A 27,006-nucleotide genomic window follows, 5' to 3' on the forward strand; every position below is an offset into this window, starting at 1 on the left:
AGCAACAGAAAAAAAATATAATGGGAAAGAAAACTCAACATCAATTATTTAATAAAGATCTTTAGCTGCAGTAGTGAAAAGGCACTGCACAAAAAGGAAAGGGAAAAGAAACTTTTCCTTAATGAAATCCTTTGAAACTGAAACCGGAAAACTTATGTATGTGTCAATGTCAGCCTTGTTAGCAGAAGCTTTAATTATCAAATCAAAGAGAAATCTCTCTGCAGGAAGGTGCCAGACCTAAATTGAGTTTTATTTCTATTGTTTGTTACACATCACCATGCTTTTAGACACCACGATTAACAAGTGGGGCTGTGAGAAGATAGTGAATATCATTTGTGAAATTTGATGGAAAATGTTCTCAGCTTTATCTGGGCCATTTTAGGATTCTCACAATTCCACTTTTCATATCCAAATATTGGATGTTTAAAAAATGTTTCTGAATGCAAAAATTGAGTTTTTTTAAAAAAGAAAAATTTGAAATTCAACATTTTGAAAATTTCAAGATTTTTTGCTCAAATGAAACCCTGGGTTTTTCTGTGAAACTACTTTATGAAATTAAAGTAAAATGAGAGAACCTCAGTTTGAGGATTTCCACTTAGTTGAAAGCTGGGCTTTTAAACACATTGTCTCAGATCACGTGTACTCTCCAGTAGCAGTAAAATATTTAGAGAGTTAACTATGACTAAGCTTTGTTGTATTTTCATATATGCTAGTTGAGATACTCCCTGAACAGTCCATGTGATTATTGGCAACCTAACTGGGAAGATACCTCTAGCAAGTAAATGTGGAGTGCCAGATTCTGCTCTCAGACACATGCACACACTTCCTATCGTGCATCTACCGGAGGTTAGAATTCAGCCTCAAGTGACTGATAATGTCAGCATAGTTTAAATAGATTTTTTTTAAATCAAGTTTTTGATAGAACATTGTTAGCATCTGCACAACTGAAAACAAACTTAAAAACTTCTAAAAGGGTTTATTTTCTCTCTGGATGATATTTATAAGGGCCTTTTCAACCTCTCAGTTAGACCTTTCAGCATCAGTCATTTAAAATTTTTGGCCAGAGTGCTGTAAAATGCATGATATCCACAAGCAAACAAAAAAAAAATAGAAAAATATTTTTCTACTCCCTTTTAAAATTAGAATAATTTTATGTGCTCCATGTACCTATACAGTAAGTATAGAATTTTTAGCCAGAAATCCGATATTTGAGCTGGTGAATAAAGGCAACATGACTTATGAACATACTTAGAACTAAACATGTCTTAAGTGCCTTCCTCAATCAGGGCCTTCAATAATGCACTACATAGCGATAGGCACTATGCAGAAAAAAATCAGATAAATGATTGATAGGTAGATAGCAACATTCATCCCATGCAATTTACTTTGCCTGTTGTAGGTTCAGGATGATTATAGGAACCTCCATGCTCCAACTTTGAGATGCTGCACCCCTGACTGCATGCCCACAACTCACTTCTCCCTCTTCCCCAAGATATTGATCACTATTGCATAGCTAATACCTAAATGTGCCCAGTAATAAAGCCCCTCTACTTATGTCACTGATATTTGCCAAGTACTTTCTTTTCCCTCTTGTAGATGAGCACTTCGTTGCTCACAGTACAAATTCACTGGAGACCACTCTTTCACACACCAGTGCCCTTTTATTTCCCAGTATTTCCCACCACCACCTATACACAATCCAATACCAGTTAGGTAGCCCCCTTAGGGAACAGCTTGCTCTTACAGCAGTGAGGAGCAACAGGCCCTCATTCCTCACTTTCCTGTTCCCCCTTCCTGCTAGCTTTATAGGCCTTCCTCTCAGCAGGCTCACAGGTGATTGCTCTCAGGCTCCTTTAATGAGCCATACCCTGCCAGCTCCAGCCAGTTCCCCTGGATGGGAGCTATGCTAGCAGGTTCTGAGCTAACAGGAGCTGGTTCAGTGCCTCTTAAGCCAGCACCCTGTTACACCTCTACATCGGAATTCCTATCATTTTTACACTACCAGGATCCCAGATAAGAAAGTTGCAATAATACAAGATAATTGCATGCCCCATAACTTGGGCAGAACATCAGTAAATGACAAAGTTAATTTTTCAGCATATGATGTCTGGAGATGTGCTCAGGTGAATATGAAACCCCTCCATTCACCTATGTATCTAGGTCTGAAACTCAGGAGGATCAGAGCTTGGCAATCCATTCCTTGATTGCAAGAAAGGCAGGAGACCAGCAGAAAGACCAAATTCTTCCTATTTCTCATGCTGGCTAATCTTCTTCTCCAACAGTCATGAGCCAGACCATTGCATAATAAAGCCAATTCAAGCTATTGACCCACTGATTAGGCTACCTGCTTTTAGCTAAAAAGAGTTCTTCTGTGCAAATCAAACAAAATTTAACAAGAAAAGTAAGTAGAGCATAGTGATGCTACAATTCAGATTTTCCATTAAAAACCCTTGTTTTCATCTTTTTGGAATTATTTTTTTAAATGCTTTTTGATTTTTTTTTCTAATTACAATAGAGTGGGTATTACAGTTACTGTATTTTGGAACATATGAAGAGAATTAACTGAGCAGGTTTTAAATTAAACAAGTGTAAGAAAAGTTTACATTCATAACACCCGTATATATTGTTGTCCACTGATAACTAAAAGTATGTGTTATATTTTAAATGAAAACTATTTATTTACATAGTCTTGGGTGATACCATGTAATTTTTATAGTTTAGAATCTGTGATAAGAATAATAAAGTTATTAATGTTTAAAGTCTTAACCTTTTTTCATTGAGCATGGTGCATTATGTAACAATACAAAGTTAATGGACATGAAATGTTCATGTTTAAAAATGTATTCTTTAAACAATCTTGTGTATCTTAAAAGAAGGTGGGGGAGGGTGAGAATTTCTTCATCTCCTGTTTTATATCGCCCTGCCCCCAACTTGAAATAAAAACTGTAAGGAAATGAAAGTAGAGCTTCCTCCCCAAAAGTCCATAAAACATTGTATTCCATCTGGGTCCTCTGCTTTCTGTGCATTTGATAACACATGCATAGAGCAGGACTGGGCAGTAGACAAATACTCCTTGTCAAACACATTTTATAAGATATATGGAATAGGGACTAACTATCCCCGTTAGTTCCAGATCCCCACCTTAATTTTCATCCCCTGCATTCTCATTTTCTCTTGGCATCCAGTGCCTTATGTGCTAGGGCAGCTAGACATAGAAGGAGTGAAATTTTAGAGCTTGTGGGTTGTATTAATGGACTTTTCGCTAGAGAGGAGGTCAAACAGTGATTTTTAAATTAGGCCTGAGATGGGGTATGGAGGTACATGCTGCATCTTGCAGTTCTACTCCTAGTCATTGAAAAAAGGCCAAGCAATACACACGTTCACCAACTTTATCTTTTGATAACCCAGTCCTGTACCCAATGTCAATGGCAGCTTTGTCCAAAGCACAAACAGTTTAACAGAACTTTCTTCTGCACATGCACAGTCTGGCATTTCTTTCTTCCTTTCTGCCCTGCAACAGAACATGTACTCGCATTCAGACCTACTGACTCTCCATGCCAAAATTTCAACAGTACTCTGCAGGCTTGAGTCCCATGCTTGAAGTAACAAACCTGACCATGATCTCCTGTAGGCAGGCAAAAGGCAAGAATGCACTTACTGCAGTATAAAATTTAAAGCCCTAATAGTTTAGTCCATTTAGAGATGTTCCACCATCATCAAAAAATAGAATCCAAATTGTAAGTGGTAAAAACTTTTTAAATGTTCCAATAACTACAAAATGGCCAAAGGGATTTTACTTTTAAAAATTGAAATTGAACTGAAATTCTAAAGAACTAAAACCTTGTAACCAATGACCAAGCATAGAAAATTTCAATTAAAAGGGCAAATGTTTCAGGAAGTTATGAGCTCTGTGAAGGCCGGTGTTAGAAGGAGACTGGCAAAGTCTGTGATTTTCTGTATTAGCGAATTCTTTTGTGACAAACAACAGAGATGCAGAATGATCGAATTCCGGTGACAATCTGGAAGGCCATATTTAGTTTTCAAATGTCATTCCTTCTCCACTCCTTTTGGGGAAGGTATTTCTAGAATGTTTCACTTCGAACACCAATGTGTGTAACATCGAGACTTTCACCCTTCAAAATAATGAAGGCTGAAGTTGCAATAGTGACACTTAAGGTATAACTACATTGCAGTTAAGAATCCATGCTGGCCCGTGCCAGTAGACTTGGCTCACGGGGCTTGGGCTAAGGGGCTGTTTAATTGAGGTGTAGACATTTGGGGTCAGGCTGGAGCCCAGGCTCTGGGACATTATGAGGGAGGAGGGTACCAGTGCTCAGGCTCCAGCACAAGCATCTATACCACAATTAAACAGCCCCTTAGCCTGAGCCTCGTGAGCCCAAGTCAGCTGGCACTGGCCACAGTCACAGGTGTCTAATAGCAGTGCAGACATATCCCCATAGACTTGGGGAGAGTGACTCACTCTGCAATTAGCAATGAGATAGGGTGTGCAGGTATCTGCTCCATCTTGCAGTCCTACTCCTAGCCATTGAATAGAGGCCAAGAAATAACTGGATTTAGAATGGAGTTAAGTGACTTCCATTAAATATTGATAGCCAAAGAAATCTCATCTGACTTGAAAAATACCGTGTCAAAATAAACAATAGCTTTTAGATTTTACCCTCACTGAACTGGTAATAAAATGAGGACAATTAGCCTTTAGGGCTCTTTACAAATGGTGAACTGGGGGTTGCTATTTTTACTGCTTTTGCAGGCAGAAAATTTGATTGAGTGATTTTTCATAGGGCAGACCTAAACATCAAGTGATGAGTGACAAGTCCAGTTCTGTCTCTAAGAGTTTTGGAGCAAAAACTCTGTGAAGACAGGTGTGAATGATGAGGATAATGAAAGGAAAGAACCCTTCCTGACCTGCTTATCTTCTTCCAGTCCCACATCTCTTCCTGCTTCTCTAACATCTCCTCCTGGCTGTCTCATCACCAACTTAAAATTAACACAACACTGAACTCCTGGTCTTTGCTTCCAAACCCTTTCCATTCCCTCTATTCTCTTTCACTCTTGATAGCACCTCCATTCTCCACATGGCTGGAATTTATAATCTGGGGATCTTCTCAACTCTTAACCCTCCCATCCAGGCCTGCTTCCATGCTGTTCTTTATGCATAAAACATCCTTCCTGAACTGATCAGCAAGGCCATTTTACTCTCTTTCTACCAGTCCCTCCTCAGACCCCATCTCTGCTCTGACATGTATAAGAAATGGACCTATTAATGCTGACCAGTTTGAGAAACAGGTGAGGATAGGAGATTTTATATATATATATATATATAAAATCCAATATCTAATGCACATAAAGCATGTATATACTTAATTGTGTATCCACATTGTTGCCCAGATTCTCAAAGGTATTTAAATGGGAGGTAGATGTCTAAATACTTCAGAGGATCTGGGCCTGTGTCTATTTGTGTTTGTACGATGCTTCGCACACTGGACCTGATGCTGATTGAGCCTCTGTCCACAGCTTCAATGCAAGTGTCAAATACTAAACAACTATAAATTACATTTCTAGTACTATTAAAAGCTGACTGTAAATCTGGGAGGCTGGATGGCCATCTGTCTTGGATGGTTTAGATACAACAAATCCTGGTTTAGACTAGATGACCTTTGCAGTCCCTTCTAACTCTATGATTCTATGGAAAGGCTAACAAAATTTCACAATCTACCTGCAATTTCTCAGGCTAACTTAGATATGTTTAGTCTATAAGCATATACAGTAGGTGCTGCACCACATGGATAAATCGGGAAGGCCGGGTATCATGAGAGTGCAAAGAACCTTGGAGGCAATCACATAGCTGTTCTTCAGAGGAGTGCAAGGTTTGAGTGAGTTTAGCACCCACTGTGATGCTAGCCTCCCCAAAGTGGGCTTGAAGGGAACATAGCTGGCCCTGCTTGTGTGGGAGAAATCATAATGCACCCTTTCACTCCAAGATACATCCTGCCTGTGCCTGGATACAGAGCATCCAAATCCTCTAGCAGAGACTCTAGCACAACTCTCCTAACAGCAGTCTATCGCTTAAAGCCACAATTTAACCCTATTCATGCCTGCGTGGTGTATGGACGTCTATGCAGCAGTAAAACATTCTGGCAGGAGTGAGCTTTTATAACACAACTCAAAAACCTGCAGCAGTTGATTTAAGGTTGAAACATTCTTTTATAAAATGCAGGGTGTACTTGGCTTTTGTAGACAGCTAATTAAAGTTTGTTTTTGTATTTTCCTAGGCTGTGCCTCTGAATTAAGGGCAGTGTTCATCATACGCAAACCCAAGGCATTTTATATGTTTATATAAAAATTGACTTCCATGGTCATACTTCATTATATTTTGTTTTAAGCTCCCTCATATTTGAAAAATATGATTATCGTATTGTTTTAGAAGCTATATTTTAAACACAGGTGATTTGTCACCACGCTTGACCCCAATTTCCACTCAGATGTGAGATAGTGACCCACACTGGTAAGTTTCCATAAGGAAAGTTATACCATTATTGACATTCATTAAATTGCTCCACAGCACAGTGTGAAGCAAAGTCAGATTCTAGGTCAATGTGCAGCGCATACACCTATTTCATCATGCATTATTTAAAAAAAAAGTCACAGCTAAGGTGACCATATTATTAACTTTGCAAAAATGCAATTAAAATCTTCAAAGAGTGAACTTTCAAATAGGGCTGCAACACTTAAATGTCATATTTCTGTTGCAAATGTATTTTTAATGATAACATTTCTTTGTAATGTAAATCAGCCTCCTCTCAATTATAACATGTTAATCAAGTTATTTCTCAATTGCTGCACACCCATCAATGCTTGCAGTCCATCACGTGTCATTTAGTATAAGCATACTAATTACTTGCTTATAATTTATTCAAGTTTTTGGGAATCCAAACTATTAATTCTGATACATATTACATGCAGATTTTCTGGAGGGGGAGGTAGAAAAATGTAATAAATTTGCATTCCATGACTTCAGTCTAATTTAATTTCCCTAAAAAACTAAATATCCAAATGTTCAGGAAATTTACAGTACAATTTTGTGAAAGTGAGCACCTCTCCTCAAAATAAGATTAATACTCACCTGCTGTTGCCTTATACTTAACACAGAATATTCCTGAGAAGCTAAGGGGGAAAAAATGGGGGACGGCTCAAATGAATCTCTAAAATTCATTTTAGATATATACCTCAAATGCAGAACAAGATTTGATTGGGTAGAGGTAAATGTTGGTGACAGTGATTGGCTTGCTCCCACTTCTATATACTGGTATAGCATTTTTAGAAACAGCCCTGCTAGTCTCAGGTGTCTTCAATGCTGCAGATGAATTATTCCAATGTCTCGTGTCTGAGATGATAGTTTTCAGAGAGTATTTCTTTGCATTGTGATTGGCAGTATGATCATTCTGTATTGGAGATTTGACAGACTGTGTAATCGTTTCTCTTGTGGTGGTTTGGGAGGGAAACTTGCAGTCTGATTTAGATAGTCTGGTTGCTATGATGAACTTTAGAAAGGTTTGTGCATCTTCAAAAGTAGATATATAGCCAAATGATATTCTCACGGACCCAGTGGGACGTCCATCAATTATATCTATGTCATCTCCACAGACATGGCCAGCCTACATTGAAATAAAAAGAAAAGCAATGAGCTATTTGAACGAACTTTTCATTTTTTCCTATTCTTGTTTTACAACTTTCTACTTCATTTTGCTAACTCGAAACAGAAAAATCCATTCCAAAAACAGCATAATGAATACATGAATAGATTAGGAAAATGGAGAAAATCTTTTCACCTGTCTCATTTGCTACACTAATCTGTTCATCTAACTAAGGTACTTATATGTCCCCAAATACCATATAGGTAAGAATCTTGTGTGCAGACAGACAGACACAAGCATGATCAACCCATACCATGTTTTCCCAGAGCTCAGACATCAGCATTGCTATGAAATTGCTGGGCTGTATCTAACATCATATGACCAACATGCAAAACACTCTAGAGAACCCCAGGGGTGTGTGAGAAAGAACAAGATGGTGAAGAGCTTTTAGTTTGGCTGAATGAACAATCCAATTTAATCTTACTGATTTATTGCTTAATGTTCAGTCAAAATTAAACAATGTGAACTCCTACAGGGGGAAAATAGTTCATTTGGGTCACATTACAGCTGTCAGTTACAAATCTAGAGAATCACAATTTAAATGGACAAAGTTATTCTGGATTTACATAGGTGTGACTGAAGTCTGAATCTTGCCTTTTGGTTATATTTTTTATTTCTTCCATAAATGTTTCATGTGTAGTATACATGGCAATCTGTAAAATATTAACAATATTAGAAGATGACCAGTTTTCATGAAGTTTAATGGTAGAACACATTTGAACGATCTTTAAGTTGTGTTCCCATATCACATAATAGGAGCTTTGGTGGCACTTTCACCATTTCCACGCCTGCCATGAAATCATGATTTACATAGGGCCCTACATCTAATTGCAGCATCTATCTAGATGTCTGAATGTAATGATGAAGAAGCTACCATATCAATATGGTCATACATTTTTTTATCTTTTGAAAAATGTCCTTAGTAAGCTTTTGGGCTTGTTCCCTGCTAATTCATTGTAATATCAGACTATGACATGTTTACAACTGTGAAGTCCCTCATGGTTTTTTGTAACATATGCTGCATACTACCCAAATCTTTTGAATGACAATCAGCAGAAAATAGGTCACAAGAGCGCAGCTAGCGAGTTGAAGTTTGTTCATACTTTGGCAACTTAAAGTTTAAGTTGCTCTCTACCTAACATACCTCTAATCTCCGTAGACATGTCATATGCACATATCTTTTTAAACTGTCATCATCCTCTCAGTGTTAGACTACTTTCATATTGTTTTTCCCCATCTAATTTTTGTCTCTTTTAGACTATGCATCCAATGGGGAAAGACTAAGGGCAGGTATACACTTAAAATGCTGCACCACTGTAGTGCTTAAATTAAGCTGCTCCTAAATTAAGAGCTTCTCCCATCGGTTTAGTTAATCCACCTCCCTGAAAAGGCAATAGATATGTCGACAGGAGATGCTCTCCTGGCAACACAGTGCTGTCCACACGGGGGATTAGGTCAGTAAAACTACATCACTCAGGGATGTGGATTTTTCACACCCCTAAGCAACACAGTTATACCAATACAGGTCAATTGTGTAGACTTGGCCAAAGGCTGTCTCTATGCTGCCACTTTCAGTGCTAAAACTTTAGTTGTTCAGGGGTGAGAAAAAACAACCCCGAGCGACAAAAGTTTTAGCACTGAAAAGAGCCAGTATAGACCACTGCTCGTTTGGGGTGGGTTTTTTTTTTTTTTTTAATTGCCGGAAGAGCTCTTCTGTAGTGATAAAGCAAGTCTATGCTGCCCATATCACAGTGCTGTGGCGGCCGCGCTGTAACATGGGCAGTGCAGACATACCCTAAGTCTTTATTTCTTGAACACTGACAAGCACAATTAGGACCCTTTAATAATAATAATAAAATAAACACAAAATGTTCACTAGAACTGGTCAGGAACTACAATTTCCATCGTGTGGAAAATTCTGAGATTTCATTTTTTCTCCATTCGGAATCTGGGGGAAAAAAAGTCAAAATTTCCAGTGAAATAAAAATTCAGAAGTCTTTTGTTTCAATAATGTTGAAACATCTTGTTCTGATAGTGTCATTAGGATTAATTTATTTTCAGCTTTAACAGTACATGGTATATTGTGTATATAAATATGACATAATATTACAATTAATATTTTAATGTTTTAAGACAATATTAAATTCAAAATGAAATGGATCGAAATGAAACCATTAGAATGAAACATTTTCAAATATTTTGACTTTTTCCCCATCAAAATCAAAATCCTATGAAACATTTTGATTTCAACTAAACCACATTTTTTGACATCAAAAAATTTTCAACCAGCTTGAATGGAGCGGGTGCTATTAAATGAAGGTACCTTCAGTAGTAGTGTGTTAAACTGAAGGCTGATGGAGAACAATACAAACTTGCCACCATTATATAAATTGCCTCCCTCCCAAATCTAAAACCCATGTCCCCGTGATCTATGAGGTATAAAAACATGCTTTAAACCAGTAGTTCTCAAACTTTTGTTCTGGTGACCCCTTTCACATAGGAAGCCTCTGAGTGTGACCCCCCCGCTTATAAATTAAAAACTTTTTTTATATATTTAACACCATTATAGATGCTGGAGGCAAAGCGGGGTTTAGGGTGGAGGCTGACAGCTCGTGACCCCCCATGTAATAACCTCATGACGCCCTGAAGGCTCTCGACCCCCAGTTTGAGAATCCCTTCTTTAAACCCATGTTTAACTATACTCAGTTTTTATTCTTCCCTTTAACCCTTTCATTATTCAATCATTCAAGTGATTTTACTTGGCCTCAACAGGATTTGGTACTGACCCGAAGGTTCCTTTTGACATCCTCATTGCTGAGGCTCAAATGCTGCTGGCAGGCACCAGTGTTACAGAAACATCCTGTACGAACATGTATGTTGTAGAGACTGGCAATCTTGTCCACCTTACAGATTCAGCAGGACAAACAACAAAAGAATGAAAGAGATAATATTAAATAGACTATGTTATAAATAAAGGCTGCTTGAAGTAAGTTATTTCGCTAAATTATTAGCAGTTTGGTTGTTGGAGCAGTTGTATTTTCACATACACTAGGAGGAAAACAGGTATTCTTCAGTATTATTATTTTCAGATGAAGTAAAACAACAAAGAAGGAAGAATAGAGAGAAATAAGCAGTGATCCTGCAAATGCTTGCACATGTGCTTAACTTTAAACAACACAAGGAGAAGCCCATTGAAATCAGTTAGGCTAATCACATGCTTAGGGTTAAGTACATGTGTAAGTGTTTAGAGGGTCAGTGCTTTAGTCTGTAACATTCTTCATTGGAATAGAAACAAAGCAGCAACTGCTCTGCTTGGAGGCGGGTGGGATCTCCTCTTCAATCCAATGTGCAGTATATAGCACAGTGATTCTCAAACTTTTTGTATTGAAAAGGTGACTCCTTTCACACAGCAAGTCTCTGAGTGTGACCCTCTCCCCCACTATAAATTTTAAAAAGGGGGGAAATTTTAATTTTAATTTAACAGGGGCTCAGGTTGTCAGTCCCATGGTAACTTGTGACCCCCAGGTAATAACCTTGTGACCCCCAGATTGAGAACCCCTGATCTAGCACAACCTGGTCCTTGCCAGGGGCTTCTATATACTACCACAATCCAAATAATAATGACAACATCTTTCCTTTGCATATCTATATACTCCATGGTATAAGGGAAACTGTCAGTGCAGGAAATTATTGAAACCAATGAGATTTCTGCAGGCTTGATGGATGAGGCCATAAGTAAGCAATGGCATGCGACAGGGCAGGCACTGGTCTGGAAGGACAGGAATAGAGAGACCTCTTTGAATGTTCCATACATGACCACTTTGTTCACCAACTAGACTGACCCACTTACCTTCCCTGATGTTATGCTTTTATGTCTCTGAATATTTCTAAAACTGCCAGTTAAAGAAAAAAGACACTGAATAATTAATGGACACAAATACAATAATTAATGGATGAATCATTGGGATGAATAAATTATGTGAATATGAGAGAGAGAGAGAGAGAGAATGAACATGTGAGTGGGCAGGGGGGATGACAGTTCATGTCTGTCTGTACAACAGAAAGAATCTCACACAATGAAGAGACCTGTGGCAGAAGACAGAGGCATATATTTTTAGGGACTCCCAGTACTCCTATCAAGGCATAAAGAAGAAAGACCATTTGAGAAACATTATGGTTCCCAAAACTCTCCAAGTAAATGGATTTTAGCAAGAGATAACAATGGCCGTAATGACAATATGGTATATGTGATTATTGCAGGAGTATGGGAACCAGGGTCCTGGGTGGGTAGGTCTAGCTCAACACTGCTGTCTGTGCTGCTACCTTATATGAAAGTCTTTACTTGCTGTAATCACACCTCCCATGTGCAATGTAATATAGTATAATCGCCTTATTTATATAGGCTCTGTAGTAGAGGAAGTAAAGGTGGAGCAGTTAAATTAAGGGACTGGTGTAAGTTTGACTCCTGACTTTGCAGATTCCTGCCTGCATGATCTTGGCCATGTAACTCAACCTCTCTTCAGTTTACCCATTTAATATACAATAAAAGTAAGTTCTTGTGGAGCTTGATCATGTGTGAGTTGCTGAGCAACCTCAGCTTCCACTGTCTCCAATACTTCTGTGATCAGCACATTGCAGGATCAAGCCGTACATCTGAACCTAGTGCAGGAATTAATTCTTTGTGTTGATCTTTAGACCTGCGGAAAGCAATCCTAATAGTACTTGCTGCACACAAAGCATCTGGGGCACTTTTAAGTGTGGGCACAAGGGGTTTTACACAAGAATGCTTGGGAAATATAAATGTAAGACAGCTGTGTAAAGTGAGTGTGCAGCAAGTGTAAAACACAACCAAGCCACTGGGAATGGTTCTACACCCACGTGGCACAGCTGTATTTACCCAAAACTCAAGACAGTGAAAAATCTGGCTCCTTAAATGGTCTGTTAAAATAACAGAGTTGTTTTAAATTAATGGTCTTGGTCTCAAAATCACAGTTAATTACCCAGGACACAAAGAATAACCATGAAACTAATCATGCATTCAATTTCAGTGCATAGAAGGTGAACTCACATGCTTTGTTGCATTTACAAGGGCAAAAAATGCATCCTATTTGTTTCTGTTTACATTATATTTATTATTTGGGGGTGACATATTTGATCCAGGGCATATTCTTCAATTTCTACCAATGTACACAAGTATGACTGTCTCTGCATCACTAACATTAAGGCAAGGAGTACACTTTTCAAAAGCACCTAAGTAACATAGGAACCTAAGACCCACTGATTGTAGATCAATGCTAGAATTGCAGAGGTTGACCTCAGTGAGATTCCACATAGGAGCTAGTTGAGCCTGTTATCCAGGCCCTAAAACACCAAAAATATCATAGATAAAAACAGTCAAAGAAAATGTAGGCAAAAGTGATGTATGTACACAGCCAGGATATTGTTATGCAGTCTATCTTTATGTTGGTCCAGCAATGGGACCCCACTGCTGATTGAGGCCTCTGGGTGCTATCATGATGTAACTATTGAATAATTATACCTAAGTATATTATCTCATTAATTACCAGAGGAATTGCATTATTAGAAATAAAATATATATCCTTCAATTTACTGTACTCTGTTAGTGATTGGAAAAGACTGCAGGTGCTGTATCCTCTTGTCTGTCCTGGTTAAGCATTTGTCCTTGATAGAAGCACTAATTAAAAGCATTATATTTTTACTTAAAAAAAAAAAAGGATGGAGAGTTGTAATCATGGTTTTTAACTTCTGCAACGAGCTCTGAATGGGTGAATCCCTGCACCTCGTGCTGGGATCTGTTCTCAAGAAGCTCATTGCAGGCTCATGTTCTTAGCTCTCAAACCTGCAAACTCTGGTGCACGTGCTTACTCATGTCTGTATTCCTATTGACTTCAAAGGGACTCCTCACAGGAATGAACTTACTCCCAGCAGTGTGAGTACTTGCAGGATCAGGTCCTTAGTGTCAGTGTAGACTGCGCTAAAACAGGCCACAGTGAAAACAGTGAGGTGGTGCTCCCACTGCTTTCTGACCGTGCATTAGTGTTCTTTTGAAGTTTTCCAGAACCCACTGCTTCTGTGCAATGAGTTATCAGAGACCATTGCAATTGAAACACATTAGAAAAACAATATTATGGCACAGGCCGAAACAGCAGCATTGCAGAAAACAATCAGCATGTTTGTGCTTAAACTGGTTCTGTCCTCTTGCTCCAATTATGAATTGTTCAGTTCTCTAATGTAAATACAATCAAAAGCACAACAGATCCTGATTAACAAGTGCAATGGAGAATCAGACCCAACCATCTCTACTTATGATTAGTGCATCCGTGCAGTATTCCAAGCATGTTTCTAAGAATCAAAGTTATAGTAAAAGGCATCTGCTGAGAAAGACTGTTGTGGCGCCATTTAACTTTGTTTTGTCAGAAGGCTTCTATCTGGGACAGAGACATTTTCTTGCGTTATTTTCTCATTTGGATGAGAAAAGTTGTCATCCCGGCATAACAAGGTTTGTCATGGTTCTAGTGGCTTGTGGGTGGATACATCATTCGGCTAATGATGACAAGCAGGGCAAAAATCATGACAGTTATTTCATTGCTGAAGTTGTTCAGCATTTGGTTTGGTTTGTTCAGTATATCAAAAGCCTTAATCCAAAATTTATAATCTTTCTCAAATAATAACCCCTTTCACTTTGTTTGCTTTTAAAATTACAGGATGTTTAAAGACTGAATTGCCATGCCCTGAGTTCAGGAAATGTTTAGCAACTAGATTCTCTCTTCTTCTTCTTCTCCTTTTTGTGTGTGTTTTGTTCTTGTCAGATAAATCATCATTATTCATTAATGCAAAACCTGGACTTTTGTTCCATATAAACATATGTCAGAATTCCAGAGAAAAACACTGTGACGTAAGACAAAACCCTTCTCAGATAACACTTTTATATGATCGATTTATGTTTGTTTTTAGATTAGACCAGCCCAGGGATTATTAGCAGAGACAAAAAGAGACCAAACTAAAGGAAGAGAATGAATTATTTTTAAGCCAAGAAAGATCAGTTAAGCACAACCTTTTGTATGAACTCTAGAGAGTTTCATTACCAATCTATGCAAAGCATAAACTCACATGGGAATCCTATAAGTAACTCTTACTGATATGAAGTGTTCCTCCCATTGCCATCGATTGGACTACTTGAATGAGTAAAGATTGCAAGATGCAATGCTATTGTAGCAGTGTCAGTCTCGGGATATTAGAGACCAGGTGTGCAAGGTAATATCTTATTCTGGATCAACTTCTGTTGGTGAGAGAGACAAGCTTTTGAGCTTACATAGAATTGAAGAAGAGCTCGATGTAAGCTCGAAAGCTTGTCTCTCTCACCGACAGAAGTTGGTCCGATAAAAGATATTACCTAAAGTTGCCAACCCTCCTGGATTACCCGGGAGTCTCTTGGAATCAGGCTCAATCTCCTGCAGGCTACTGAAGCTGATCTGGGAGATTTTAGGCCACTAAAATCTGGCAATGCTCCCTATCTGCCCTGGCTCCATGCAGCTCCTGGAAGTGACCAGCATGTCTGACTCCTAGGCGCAGGGGCAGCCAAAGGGTCTCTGCGTGCTGCCCCCACTCCGAGCACTGACTCTGGGAACTGCAGCCAATGGGAGCTGCGGGTGCAGTGCCTTTGGGCAGAGGCAGCATGCAGAGCCGCCTGGCTGCTCCTGACCCTAGGAGCTGGATAGGCCGTCTGTTTCCTGGGAGCACCCAAGGTAAGCGCCATCTGGCTGGAGCCCACACTCCTCATCCCCTCCCGCACCCCAACCCCGTGCCCCAGCCCTGAGCTCCCTCCTGTACCCAAAATGCCTCCCAGAGTCCACACCCCGAACCCCCTCTTGCACTCCAACCCCCTGCCCCAGGCTCAGCCCAGAGCCCCCTCCCACACTCTGAACCCTTTGGCCCCACCTCCAAGCCCAGAGCCTGCACCTCTCCTGCACCCCAATCCCCTGCCTCAGCCCAGTGAAAGTGAAGGAGGGTGGGGGAGAGCAAGCGATGAAAGGAGTGTAGATGGAGTGAGTGGGGTGGAGCCACAGAGAAGGGGCGGGGCTCCAGGGAGGGGCAGGACAGAGAGTGGGGCAAGGGTGTTTGTGCGATTAGACAGTTGGTAACCATAATATTACCTCACCTACCCTGTGTCTCTAAAGATTGCAGGACCCGACCTATGTTCTTTGGACAAATGCTTGATTTTCACTTGGACATATACGGTTAGGTCCTGTTGCTCAGTTTCACCCTGGAAATACACTACTTAGGGAGTTAATTTAAACTCTTTCTGTGGTGTTAGCATACAGAAAAATAAATAGAATATAAACCATCTGTTAAAGTCTGTTTCAATGAAAAAAGCCTTCAATAATACACATTCTGAAAACTGCCATAAGGAGCAATACAAGTATAGACCTATAGGTTGCAAAGTGCAGCAGAGTGTTTGCAGCTCCGCACGTAACAACACAGGCTGTTGTTTAGGAGCCAGGGATATGTTCATCAATAAGGGCAAGGAAGCGTGAAAAGTGCTAATGGCAGGTACACAACTTTAGGTACTCAGACCATCAGTTTTGGTATTTCCCTGGGTTTAGAACTAGAGTGACCTGGTCTTTTGTAAACTTGATTTTTTACAATTTAATTGCAAACTAATAGACCTTACAGCATTTTTATTGATTCTACACTGAATGTACATGGTAATTAAGACACTATGAAGACCTGGAGACCTTTCTATCAGCTAACCCTTAGTAGTCAGTGCTATTTCTGAAGCAGTTTACTGTGAGCCTAAACCTGCAGGATGCCAGGCATTTCCTGGATGAGACTGAGCATCCTCATAGCCCTCTTGAATTTAGTGAGAGCGGAGGACGCTCATTGCTTTGCAAGGCTGGGGCCTTTGTGCTTTAACAGAGATAGGTGAACTACCTAGAAAACAGACATCCATTTTTTACTAAGATCACACAGTTAAAACTTCATTCTTTTTTTTCCAGAGGTAATTTCTGTTTTAACCATAGTCAGCGTTCCTGCTCCTCTTTCCTTTGAATGATGCCATTTTGTTTAGATGTCTTGAGTGTTTATTTTTATTTTTTTAATATTTTATTTGTTGCTTACTGCTAGGGTTGCAAATTTTGGTTGGTATTCCTGGAGGTTTCATCACATGACATAATCTTTAATTAAAGATTAATCTTCAATTTCTTGAGACTCCAGGACAATCCTGGAGGGCTGGCAACTCTATATTACTATTGTACTTTAACTGTTTAGTGTCTGGAGCATCTAAGCTGAGAGGGATTCATGAATAATAACTACAACAATAATGTTTAATCCAAATATAAATCTTCCTCCATATTCTAGAGTGCTATTGATATGCTTGAGAGCAATACCACTACTGTAAGCAGATTTGAAATATGTGGTAGTTAAGATTTATAGATACCATATGGTTTTGCATGATTTTAAATAACTAAAAATAGAAGACACCCACTTCTGTAGGCTCCTTTAAAAATCTCATTTTAAATCACAGGACCCATAACTAAACAAGCACTCCTTACTCATATGAGTTGTTCTATTACAGTCAACAGAATTACTCACAGAAGTTGTCACATTGGGCCCTTAATTTTGGCAGTTTTATAAATTCATATGAACAGGATGGAAAAAACCATCCAGTTCAAGAAGTCTCGTCACAACAGTATTTATTCTCTTGGAAGAATGACAGTCTGGATTTCTACTCAGTTCTTAGACTGTGACCAAACTTCAGAGCACAGTGTTTCTGGAGTAGGTTTGTCAGATGGATTTGCTCATCACAAGAATTTCACTGCACACTACTGATGGCTGGTTATAAAGCTGACTTTGTGACACTCTTCTCCAAATCAGCTGGTAAATTAATTCACTGATTTATTGTATGAAATTGGAGAGAAAGTAAGCTAGTTCTTTTTGTCACCCAGCTTTTGATTGTGAAATGTTGCGGCTGCCAATGATGCATGCTTAATCTTGTTTAATGTAATTTAATCCAGAAATAGGTCTGAAGAGAAAATCAGCACTTGTTTTCAAATCATTATTTAGAAGAAAGAAAAAAAATGACATCTTTGTTCAGTTACTAAGACATAAAATTAGTTTAACCAGATCGTTTCCTGCAAAATGATAATTTTTATACAAAACATATACATTCCCTCCGGAGGCGCTAATTTCCAGTCAGGACAGAGCCCATATTGTCTAAATGTCTGACTGTCTTCTGCCTTGCATCTTCTGTAGTCATTTACATGTGTATAAACTAATTGCAAAGTGGGTGTAAAACACTCCCAGATCAGAATGCTATCAGTTCACACCCACTCAGCACTTACTTTGCTCCAGTAAAATGGAGTACACAGGGTACAAGGCAGTGGAGTGTCAGACCTTAAATGTATATTGGAACTGCACATTGGATGCATTGACAGTGGGAATGGTAATGTATCAGTATTAGACATTTTTGAATTGATGTATATACCAATTTGTCTACTTGCTTTAAGCATGGTCTACTATTAAAAATTAGATGCACCTAACTAGGTGGCTCAGGGCTGTGAAAAAATTCATGCCGGTAGTGCCATAATTAGGTTGACCTAACCCCTATGTAGACATGGTTAGGCTGATGGCTTGGTGGATGAGCTGTTGAGCTATCATCTCTCAGAGAGATGGATTAACTAAAAACCTTCTGTCAAAATAGGAAGCATCTACACTGTAGCAGTAGCTGCACTGATGTAGGGTAGACCTGTCCTTAGAGATAGGCATGATCTGGTAGTGAACTCTTCTAAACCTCATGGTTTAAGCAGGATTTTGTTTGGGGTCGGTTGCTAATTGGTTTGAAATTCTATGTTAAATCTGGTGACAGGTTTTACAGGGGTAGCTATGTTAGTCTGTATCAGCAAAAACAATGAGGAGTCCTTGTGGCACCTTAGAGATTAACAAATTTATTTGGGCATAAGCTTTCATGGGCTATAACCCACTTCATCAGATATATGGAGTGAAAAATACAGTAGGCAGGGAAAAATGTCAGCCAGAGAAATGGATGAAGTGCCAGGTGTCTAGCAGATGAAAAGACCCTTTGTGGAACTTCTACAAAAAGGCAGCTCACTTGGTGGAACTGTGCTGAAAGCAGGTAACATCCTGGAAAAAGAACCAGAGGAACCTCTGGAAGGGTGAGTAAATCAGAATTTACTAGGTGGTCATCCTGTAGGACCTGGCCCAGAAGATTTCTCCTGCTTGATCACATGCATCCTATAGAGTCCCTGAGTTCTGTAAAAAGTAGTATCCAGAGGAAGAAACATAGGAAAGATAGGAAGTATGGCAAAAGAGCATCCTGGCTTAACCAGGAGATCTTCAATGATCTAAAAATCAAAAAACAGTCCTACAAAAAGTGGAAACTCGGTCAAATTACAAAGGATGAACATAAACAAATACCACAAGTATGTAGGGACAAAATTAGAAAGGGCAAGGCACAAAATGAGGTCAAACTAGCTAGAGACATGAAGGGTAACAAGAAAACATTCTACAGATACATTAGAAGTAAGAGGAAGACCCAGAACAACGTAGGCCCGTTAACTTAATGGGTGGGCGGGAGGGGGAACAACAACAGAAAAAGTGGAAATGGCAGAGATGCTTAATGACTTCTTTGTTTCGGTCTTCACCAAGAAGGTTGGTGGTGATTGGATATCTAACATAATGAATGTCAGTGAAAATAAGGCAGGATCAGAGCCTAGAATAGGGAAAGAACAAGTTAAAAATTACTTAGACAAATTAGACAAGTCATCAGGGCCTGATGAAATGCATTCTAGAATAATGAAGGAGCTGACTGAGAAGATATGTGAGCCATTAGCAATTATCTTTGAAAAGTCATGGAAGATGGGAGAGATTGCAGAAGACTGGAAAAGGACACGTATAGTGCCAATCTATAAAAAGGGGAAATAAGGACACCCTGGGAAATTACAGGCCAGTCAGCTTAACTTCTGTACACAGAAAGATAATGGAGCAAATAATTAAACAATCAGTTTGCAAACATCTAAAAGATAATAAGGTGATAACAGTCAGCATGGATTTGTCAAGAACAAATTGTGTCAAACCAATCCAATAGCTTTCTTTGACAGGGTAACAAGTCTTGTCGATGGGTGCAGGGGAGGAAGAAGGGGGAAGCGGTAGATGTGGTATATATTGACTTTAGTAAAGCTTTTGATACTGGTTTTGCATGACCTTCTCATAAACAAACTAGGGAAACGCAACCTAGATGGAGCTACTTTAAGGTGGGTGCATAACTTGTTGGAAAACCATTCCTAGAGAGTCATGCTGGAAGGACATAATGTGTGGGGTCCTTCTGGGATCAGTTCTGGGACCAGTTCTGTTCAATATCTTCATCAATGATTTAGATAATGGCATATAGAGTACACTTATATAGTTTGTGGATGATACCAGTCTGGGAGGGTTGCAAGTGCTTTGGAGGATAGGAGTATAATGATCTGGAAAAACTGGAGAAATGGTCTGAAGTAAACAGGATGAAATTCAATAAGGACAAATGCAAAGTACTCCACTTAAGAACAATCAGTTGCACACATACAAAATGGGAAATGACTGCCTAGGAAGAAGTATTGCAGAAAGGGATCTGGGGGTCATAGTGGACCACAAGCGAAATATGAATCAACAGTGTAACACTGTTGCAAAAAAAAAAAAAAAAGTGAACATCATTGTGAGATGTAATAGCAGGAGTGTTGTAAGCAAGACATGAGAAGTAATTCTTCCACTTTACTTTGCGCTGATTAGGCCTCAGCTGGAGTACTGTGTCCAGTTCTGGGTGCCACATGTCAGGAAAGATGTGGACAAACTGGAGAAAGTCCAGAGAAGAGCAACAAAAGTGATTAAAGGTGTAGAAAACATTGCTTATGAAGGAAGATTGAAAAAAAATGGGTTTATTTAGTCTGGAAAAGAGAAGTCTGAGAGGGGACATAAAGTTTTCAATTACGCAAAAGGTCGTTCTTCTTAAACTCTGAAGCTAGGACAAGAAGCAATGGGCTTAAATTGCCACAAGGGAGGTTTAGGTTGGACATTAGAAAAAGCTTCCTAACCGTGACAGTGGTTAAGCAGTGGAATAAATTGCCTAGGGAGGTTGTGAAATCTCCATCACTGGAGATTTTTAAGAGCGGGATGAACAAACATGTCAGGGATGGTCTAGATAATACTTGAGTCCTGCCATGAGTACAGGGGACTGCAAAAGATGACCTCTCGAGGTCCCTTCCAGTCCTATGATTCTACATGTCAAATCCAAAAACTGCTAGATGTTTTGGAACAGAGGAATTTCAGTATGAGAGAAGATTTGAAATACTATCTTGATTCTTAATGGATGGTCTTGCATCTTCCAGATTGTCTTTTTTTCCTGCTTGGTGCACCTTGTGAACTGGAAGATTCAAGAATTGAATTTCAATAGGCCACATATGCATACCTGATGGAGTAATCAGGCAAGATGGTGTCCGTGATTCTGTGATTCAGCCAAGCTCTGTAGTCTTCCCCTGTAAGGGGCATATTGCCATAGGCCCATATATCTTCAGGCAGAAGCATTCACTCTCCCTGGCCACTCATTTAACTGCATTCATACCCAAATACAATTTGGGCTCATATATAAGATATTTAAAATGCCATCCAGCATAGGAATGAAAAGTACAAAAAGGAAAACAAAGAAATAAATCATCTGTGACATCACAGATAACTTAATCAGAGCTTCCTCTTATGGGAACTGAAGCAGGCATATGTAGTCCAATATGCATCTCTAGCCATTCTTCAGGATAATAATTATGCAACGGATTATAGCTGGCAAAGCAAAGGTGCGTGTGTGGGGGGTGAGATACAGGGCATATAAAGCTCCCCTGCCATTCTGCACTCGTGCAGACAGACCAACCAACATAATGACAGGGAAAACTAGAACTGTGATAGACTAGTGGTAGTGGGAACTCTAGCCTGAACTTTGGGTAGGAAGGATGGTGTAGCAGATAAGACTCAGTGATTCAAAAAACCTGTGTTCCATTTTTGGCTCTAACCCAGGGGTGGGCAAACTTTTTGGGCTGAGGGCCACATCTGGGTGAGGAAATTGTATGGAGGGTCGGGCAGGGGGCTGGGGTGCGGGAGGGAGTGCAAGGTGTGGGAGGGGGTGCGGTGTGCAGGAAGGGGTCCAGGGCAAGGGATTGGGGCAGAGGATGGGTGTGAGGTGTATGAGGGGGCTCAGGGAAGAGTTTCGGGTGCAGGAGGGGTGCGGAGTGCAGAAGGGGGCTCAGGACTGGGGTGCAGGAGGAGTGCGGACTGTGGGAGGGGGCTCAGGGCAGGGGATTGGGGTGCAGGAGGGGTGTGAGGTGCATCAGGGGACTCAGGGTAGGGGGTTAGGGTGTAGGAGGGGTGCGCGGTGCAGGCAGGGGGCTTAGGGCAGGAAGTTGGGGGGCAGGAGGAGTTTGGGCTCCGGGGTGGCAGTGGCGTGCACCGGGGCCAGGGCAGTCTCCCTGCTTGCCTGCCCTGGCCACAGTCCTGGCCCCGCACCACTCCAGGAAGTGCTGTGGCCCGAGGGAGTGGGGCCAGAGGGCTCCGTGTGCGCTACTCTTGCCACGCTTCCAGGTACCTCCCCCAAGGCTCCCATTGGAGCTTTCCCATTCCCTGTTCCCAGCCAATTGGAGGTGCAGGGGGGAAGGGGGCGGTGTCTGGAGGCCAGGGCCCACAGGGACGTTGGGCCGGCTGCTGCTGAAAGCGGTATGGGACCCGCGGCACCATGGGGGGCAATCCCACAGGCCGGATCTAAAGTTTGCCCACTCCTGCTCTAACCTCAGACTTCTTGTTTGAAGCCTCAGTTCCCTTGGCCTTAGTTCCCCATCTGTAAAAGAGGGATAACAATACGTCCTAAGCTCATAGGGCTGTTGTGAGGATAAAATTTCATTCATGCATGTGAGCTGCTCCTCTATGACAGTGATGAGGACCATATGAATACTTTGATAGACGCCCCACAGGGGACAGGAAGGAACAGACAAGGTTGTTGGCCAATGGAAGTGGGCTGGAGGGTTGAAATTGGACACTGCACACTTTCTAAGGATAGCAGAGCTGCTTCTCCACAGTCCCAGGAGGAATTCCAGCAAAGCCTGCTGCTAGTGGAGATTCTTGCAGATGATGCCCCATGGTTTCTTCTCACATTCCCTCTCCCCCTTGTCAGTGGAGTCACTGTCTCAGAACCTCACTCTGGTTCTGTATCTACATATTTTTGCTTTAATGTTCTCCCTTAGATGCTTTCATTTTAAGAGCTGCATGAGTTTCTTTCCTTTATCTCCACCACAGTTTCCCTAGCAACACAAAGCACACAAGGACACTCAAAAGAAGTGATGTCAGACAGCCTCCTCAGCATAGGAATTGATGGAGTTTTGTAAACACAACCGTTTCTTACTAGCAGTTCAATATAGGGGATTTCAAGCATACCTGCTAGGATCCTTTTTGCTCCTCACAGAGCTGAACTATTACAAAGAACAATTCCACCTGATCCCTGCCACCCAATGCTCAGCGAGTAAGAGACCTGAATTCGCCTTCCAAGGATGCTTGTTACCACGTGTAATCTAATCCCTCTACACAAGCACAGCATATCTCCGGGCTGTATGCTAGGTCAAGGAACACAGAGTACCCTCTTGGGAGAAATGACTGTTGATGTCTAATACCACATAACTAACTTCCATTAAATGTAAGCAGGAACACATATTATAATGGCTCATCTTATCAGTCTGAGATAACACACCATTATAATGACAACTCACTCTGGATTACTGCACCAGAAACAGGTCTCTCCCAATGGTACAGGAGATAATGCAAATCACTGCTGTGGCAAGGGTGCCTCTTACAAGATGTCTGCAACACAAACTGATGAGAACCAAAGAAATTAGTGGAGTTTTAAAAAGAGTCATTGTAACAATGTTTTTCTCCTTGCAATCCTGTTTGCATTCTACACCACTAGTCTATCAGCTGCCCCTGGTTTCTTGAAGTCTTAACAGCTAAATCAATAATGAAAATCAATAGCAAGCAATCACCCCAGTAATTTTTAGATAGCTGTTGGGAACATGGCCAAAAATCCCATTAGGCATGTTATTAATATTTTTCTTTCCTTGAGTCATCGCATTTAATGTAATGAGTGGATATGTTCCAAAAAGCATTAGGGTAAGTAATTCAGAGTCTTTTGACCATCTTGTACAGACATATTCTTTGTTGGAATTAAGAAGTGTTTGTTCCCTGATCCTCCAATAATATTTTAGAAGAAAAATATACAGTACATACTATTAACTTATCCATCTACACAATGATAGTTTTACATGGTATCTAAAAACACAGGTGGATCAGAAATAGATAGATGTTTATTTATAAACTGAAAAGATCTCGATTAAGTTGCTTTGTCTAAAAAATAAACCCATCTGTGCAGATAAGATAATGTAAAAAGGACACCTTCCTGCTGCTTAATATCAACCCACTAGCAACTCTAAGGACACTGATTATGAATTTTATTATAAGTACAATTATATAGGTAGTTTGACCAAAATCCCTTCAGTGATTTTGACAAATGGATCTGGCAACTCCTTTCCATTTGTGGGAAATGCAGTAGTTTTTTCATAGTTATAAGCTGCTCTTCTAAGAACATGGACATCTACTAGTCTGGAGTAGCACACTACTGAAAAAATAGGTTACTCTCTGAAAAAAGTCACTTTAGGTGTCCTGCAACTTTCGTTGTTCCTAAAGAAATCTACTTATCTTAGGTTGTTCCATGGTAGCTATATCTGTGCACCTCCCAATCTTTAACACACTTACCCTCACTCTACTCCTGTGAGTTAGGGAAGTACAATTGTCACCATTTTACAGATGGGGAAGAGAAGTGCGGAGGCACTTATGTTTACGTCTACGCTGCAGCTGTGAGCAATTTTCCCAGACTCACGCTAGCCAGACTCAAGCTAGCACGTTAAAACCAGCAGTGTGGACCTGGGGCTGGGGGGAGGGCCTTGAGAGCCTGAGCTGCCACCCAAGCTACAATGGCCACACTGATATTTTTAGCTAGCTCAAGCTCTGCTAGCACGAGCCTGCATACCTGTGCAGCACTATGAGCATACCCTACATGATTTGCTCCAGGTCATATAGGATGTTTGTGATACACCAAGGAATTTAACCAGTTTTCCAAGTCCCAGGCTAGTACCCTAACCCCAGGACTATTTTTCTTTTCTTATAAACACCTTATTAAAGTAGTGCTAAAGGAAAACAAAATGTACAAAATAGAAAGGACAGGAAATAATGGAGCCAGTGACAAGGAAAGCTACTGTGCATTAGGGAATGTTTCCCAGGATGGCCCTGAGCATTTGGTTTAATTATACCAACTATATGGTATTTTTCCCACCTGGACTTACAAAGCTCCGCCAGTACCGGTCCCAAGCCCAGATCAAAAAGGAGGAGGGTTGGTTAATGGGGTGGCTTCCCGTAACCATAAAAAAAAAGTTCTAGCTACAGAAACTACATACATAAACCAAACATCATGGCCTGAGGAAGATGGAAAGCGTTCAGATGCACATATGACAGTGGATGCTCAAATCCATCAGGAAGTCACCCACTCCATGGTCCAAATTATTACGGTCAGAAAGAGTACATCCATAGCTACCTGGAATGTACGAACTCTAAATAGTGCAGGAAAATTAGCACAGGTAATCAAATAAATGGATAGATATAAAATTGACATCCTAGGACTTTGTTAGAGTGGAAAGTTAGATGGAAAGATCAAGGTCTAAATAACATCTGGAGAAAAAACAATGTTATATTCAGGAGGAACCAAACATGAGAGAGGTGTAGGAATCATCATGAATAGCACTGCAAAGAAATGACTTATGAATTGGCAGCCAATATCAGATAAGCTACTGGCAGCTACATTCCACTCTTGGCACATTAAGTGCACCATAGTCTAGGCATATGCTCCAACAAATGATGCAGATGAAGAGGACAAAGAGATTCTATACAGAACTGAATGATGTAATGAAAGAAATACCAAACCACGATCTTGTCCTGGTTATGGGAGATTTTAATGCTGAGATTGGAAATGAAAGAAGAGGACAGGAAACAGTCATCGGCCCACACACAACTGGAACAATGACAGACAATGGTACAAGACTTCTTGAATTTTGTGCCAAAAACAGTCTTAGCATCTACAATTCTTTCTTCCAACATAAAAATATACACAAAAAGGCATGGATTTCACCAGATGTCTTAGTCAGAGGTGGAAAACATCAGTGTTAGATACAAGAGTATTCAGGGGAGCAAATATAGGGAGCGATCACTATTTGCTGAAGGAAAACATCAAATTAAAGCTTAAAGTGCTTAAAAAGAAAGAACACAGACTCAGATTATTCAATACACAGAAACTACAAGATTGCAGGATGCAAAAAAAGTACCAGATAGAGGTCAAGAATAGGTCTGAGGCCCTCAAAAATCTTGAAGAAAACAAAGTGGAAAAATACTGGGATCTTTTCAAAACAGCTCTGCTAGAAGCAGCTGAAAAGATAATTGGCAGAAAGAGAAGAAGCAATAAAGAATAGTGGATCTCAGAAGAAATATGGACAATTATAGACAAAAAAAAAGAAAACAAAAGGCTCGAGTAATACAACATGCAACTGAAGAACCAAAACAAACCTACAGGAACTTTGACAAAGCAGTAAAGAAATAATGAAAAAAAGATAAGCAAAATTGAATAGAAAGTAAGGCTAGTGAAGCTGAAGAAGCAGGGGAAATAAACAATACAAGAACCATCTACGTGATCCTGAAACAGTTAACAAGATATGGATCAAAATTTAGAAGTGTCCCAGTGAAAGGGAAACAAGGAGAAATTTTGAAAACACAGGAGGAACAAGAAAATAAATGGGTGGAACACTTCAAAGAAGTGCTAAATCAACTAGAACCAATTACAAGGCTGGAATTTAAAAGTGATAAACCACTAGACCTAGATATTGATGTATCTGAGGTAAAAACTGAAGTAGTAAAAAAAGCATTGCAGAAGCTGAAAAACAACAAGGCACCTGGTTTGGACGGCATTCATCCTGAGATGCTTAAATATGGAGGTGAAGACATGGAATCAGTCACCTGTTTGCTGTGCAACAAAATATGGATGGAGGAGAATGAGCCGGAAGAATGGACCCTCGGTATCATAATCAAGTTACCAAAGAAAGGTGATCTAAACAATTGTTCAAACTGGAGGGGAGTAACATGTCTATCTATC

At 40.2% G+C, this 27,006-nt stretch overlaps 1 protein-coding gene across 5 annotated transcripts in view; it reads right to left on the reverse strand.

Annotated features, from left to right (window-relative positions):
* The window catches only part of MOCOS (molybdenum cofactor sulfurase), a 369,687-nt gene that overhangs the window by 52,971 nt on the left and 289,710 nt on the right, over window positions 1–27,006 (reverse strand). For all 5 annotated transcript variants that reach the window (XM_030551504.1, XM_030551502.1, XM_030551506.1 and 2 more), the window contains 2 exons: window positions 10,502–10,618; window positions 7,248–7,676 (listed from right to left, as the gene is read on the reverse strand). In XM_030551504.1, the coding sequence (XP_030407364.1) occupies window positions 7,248–7,676; window positions 10,502–10,618 (546 nt within the window). The remainder of the gene's footprint in view (window positions 1–7,247; window positions 7,677–10,501; window positions 10,619–27,006) is intronic.

This window comes from Gopherus evgoodei, chromosome 2 (assembly GCF_007399415.2).
Source record: "Gopherus evgoodei ecotype Sinaloan lineage chromosome 2, rGopEvg1_v1.p, whole genome shotgun sequence".
Classification (NCBI taxonomy): domain Eukaryota; kingdom Metazoa; phylum Chordata; order Testudines; family Testudinidae; genus Gopherus; species Gopherus evgoodei.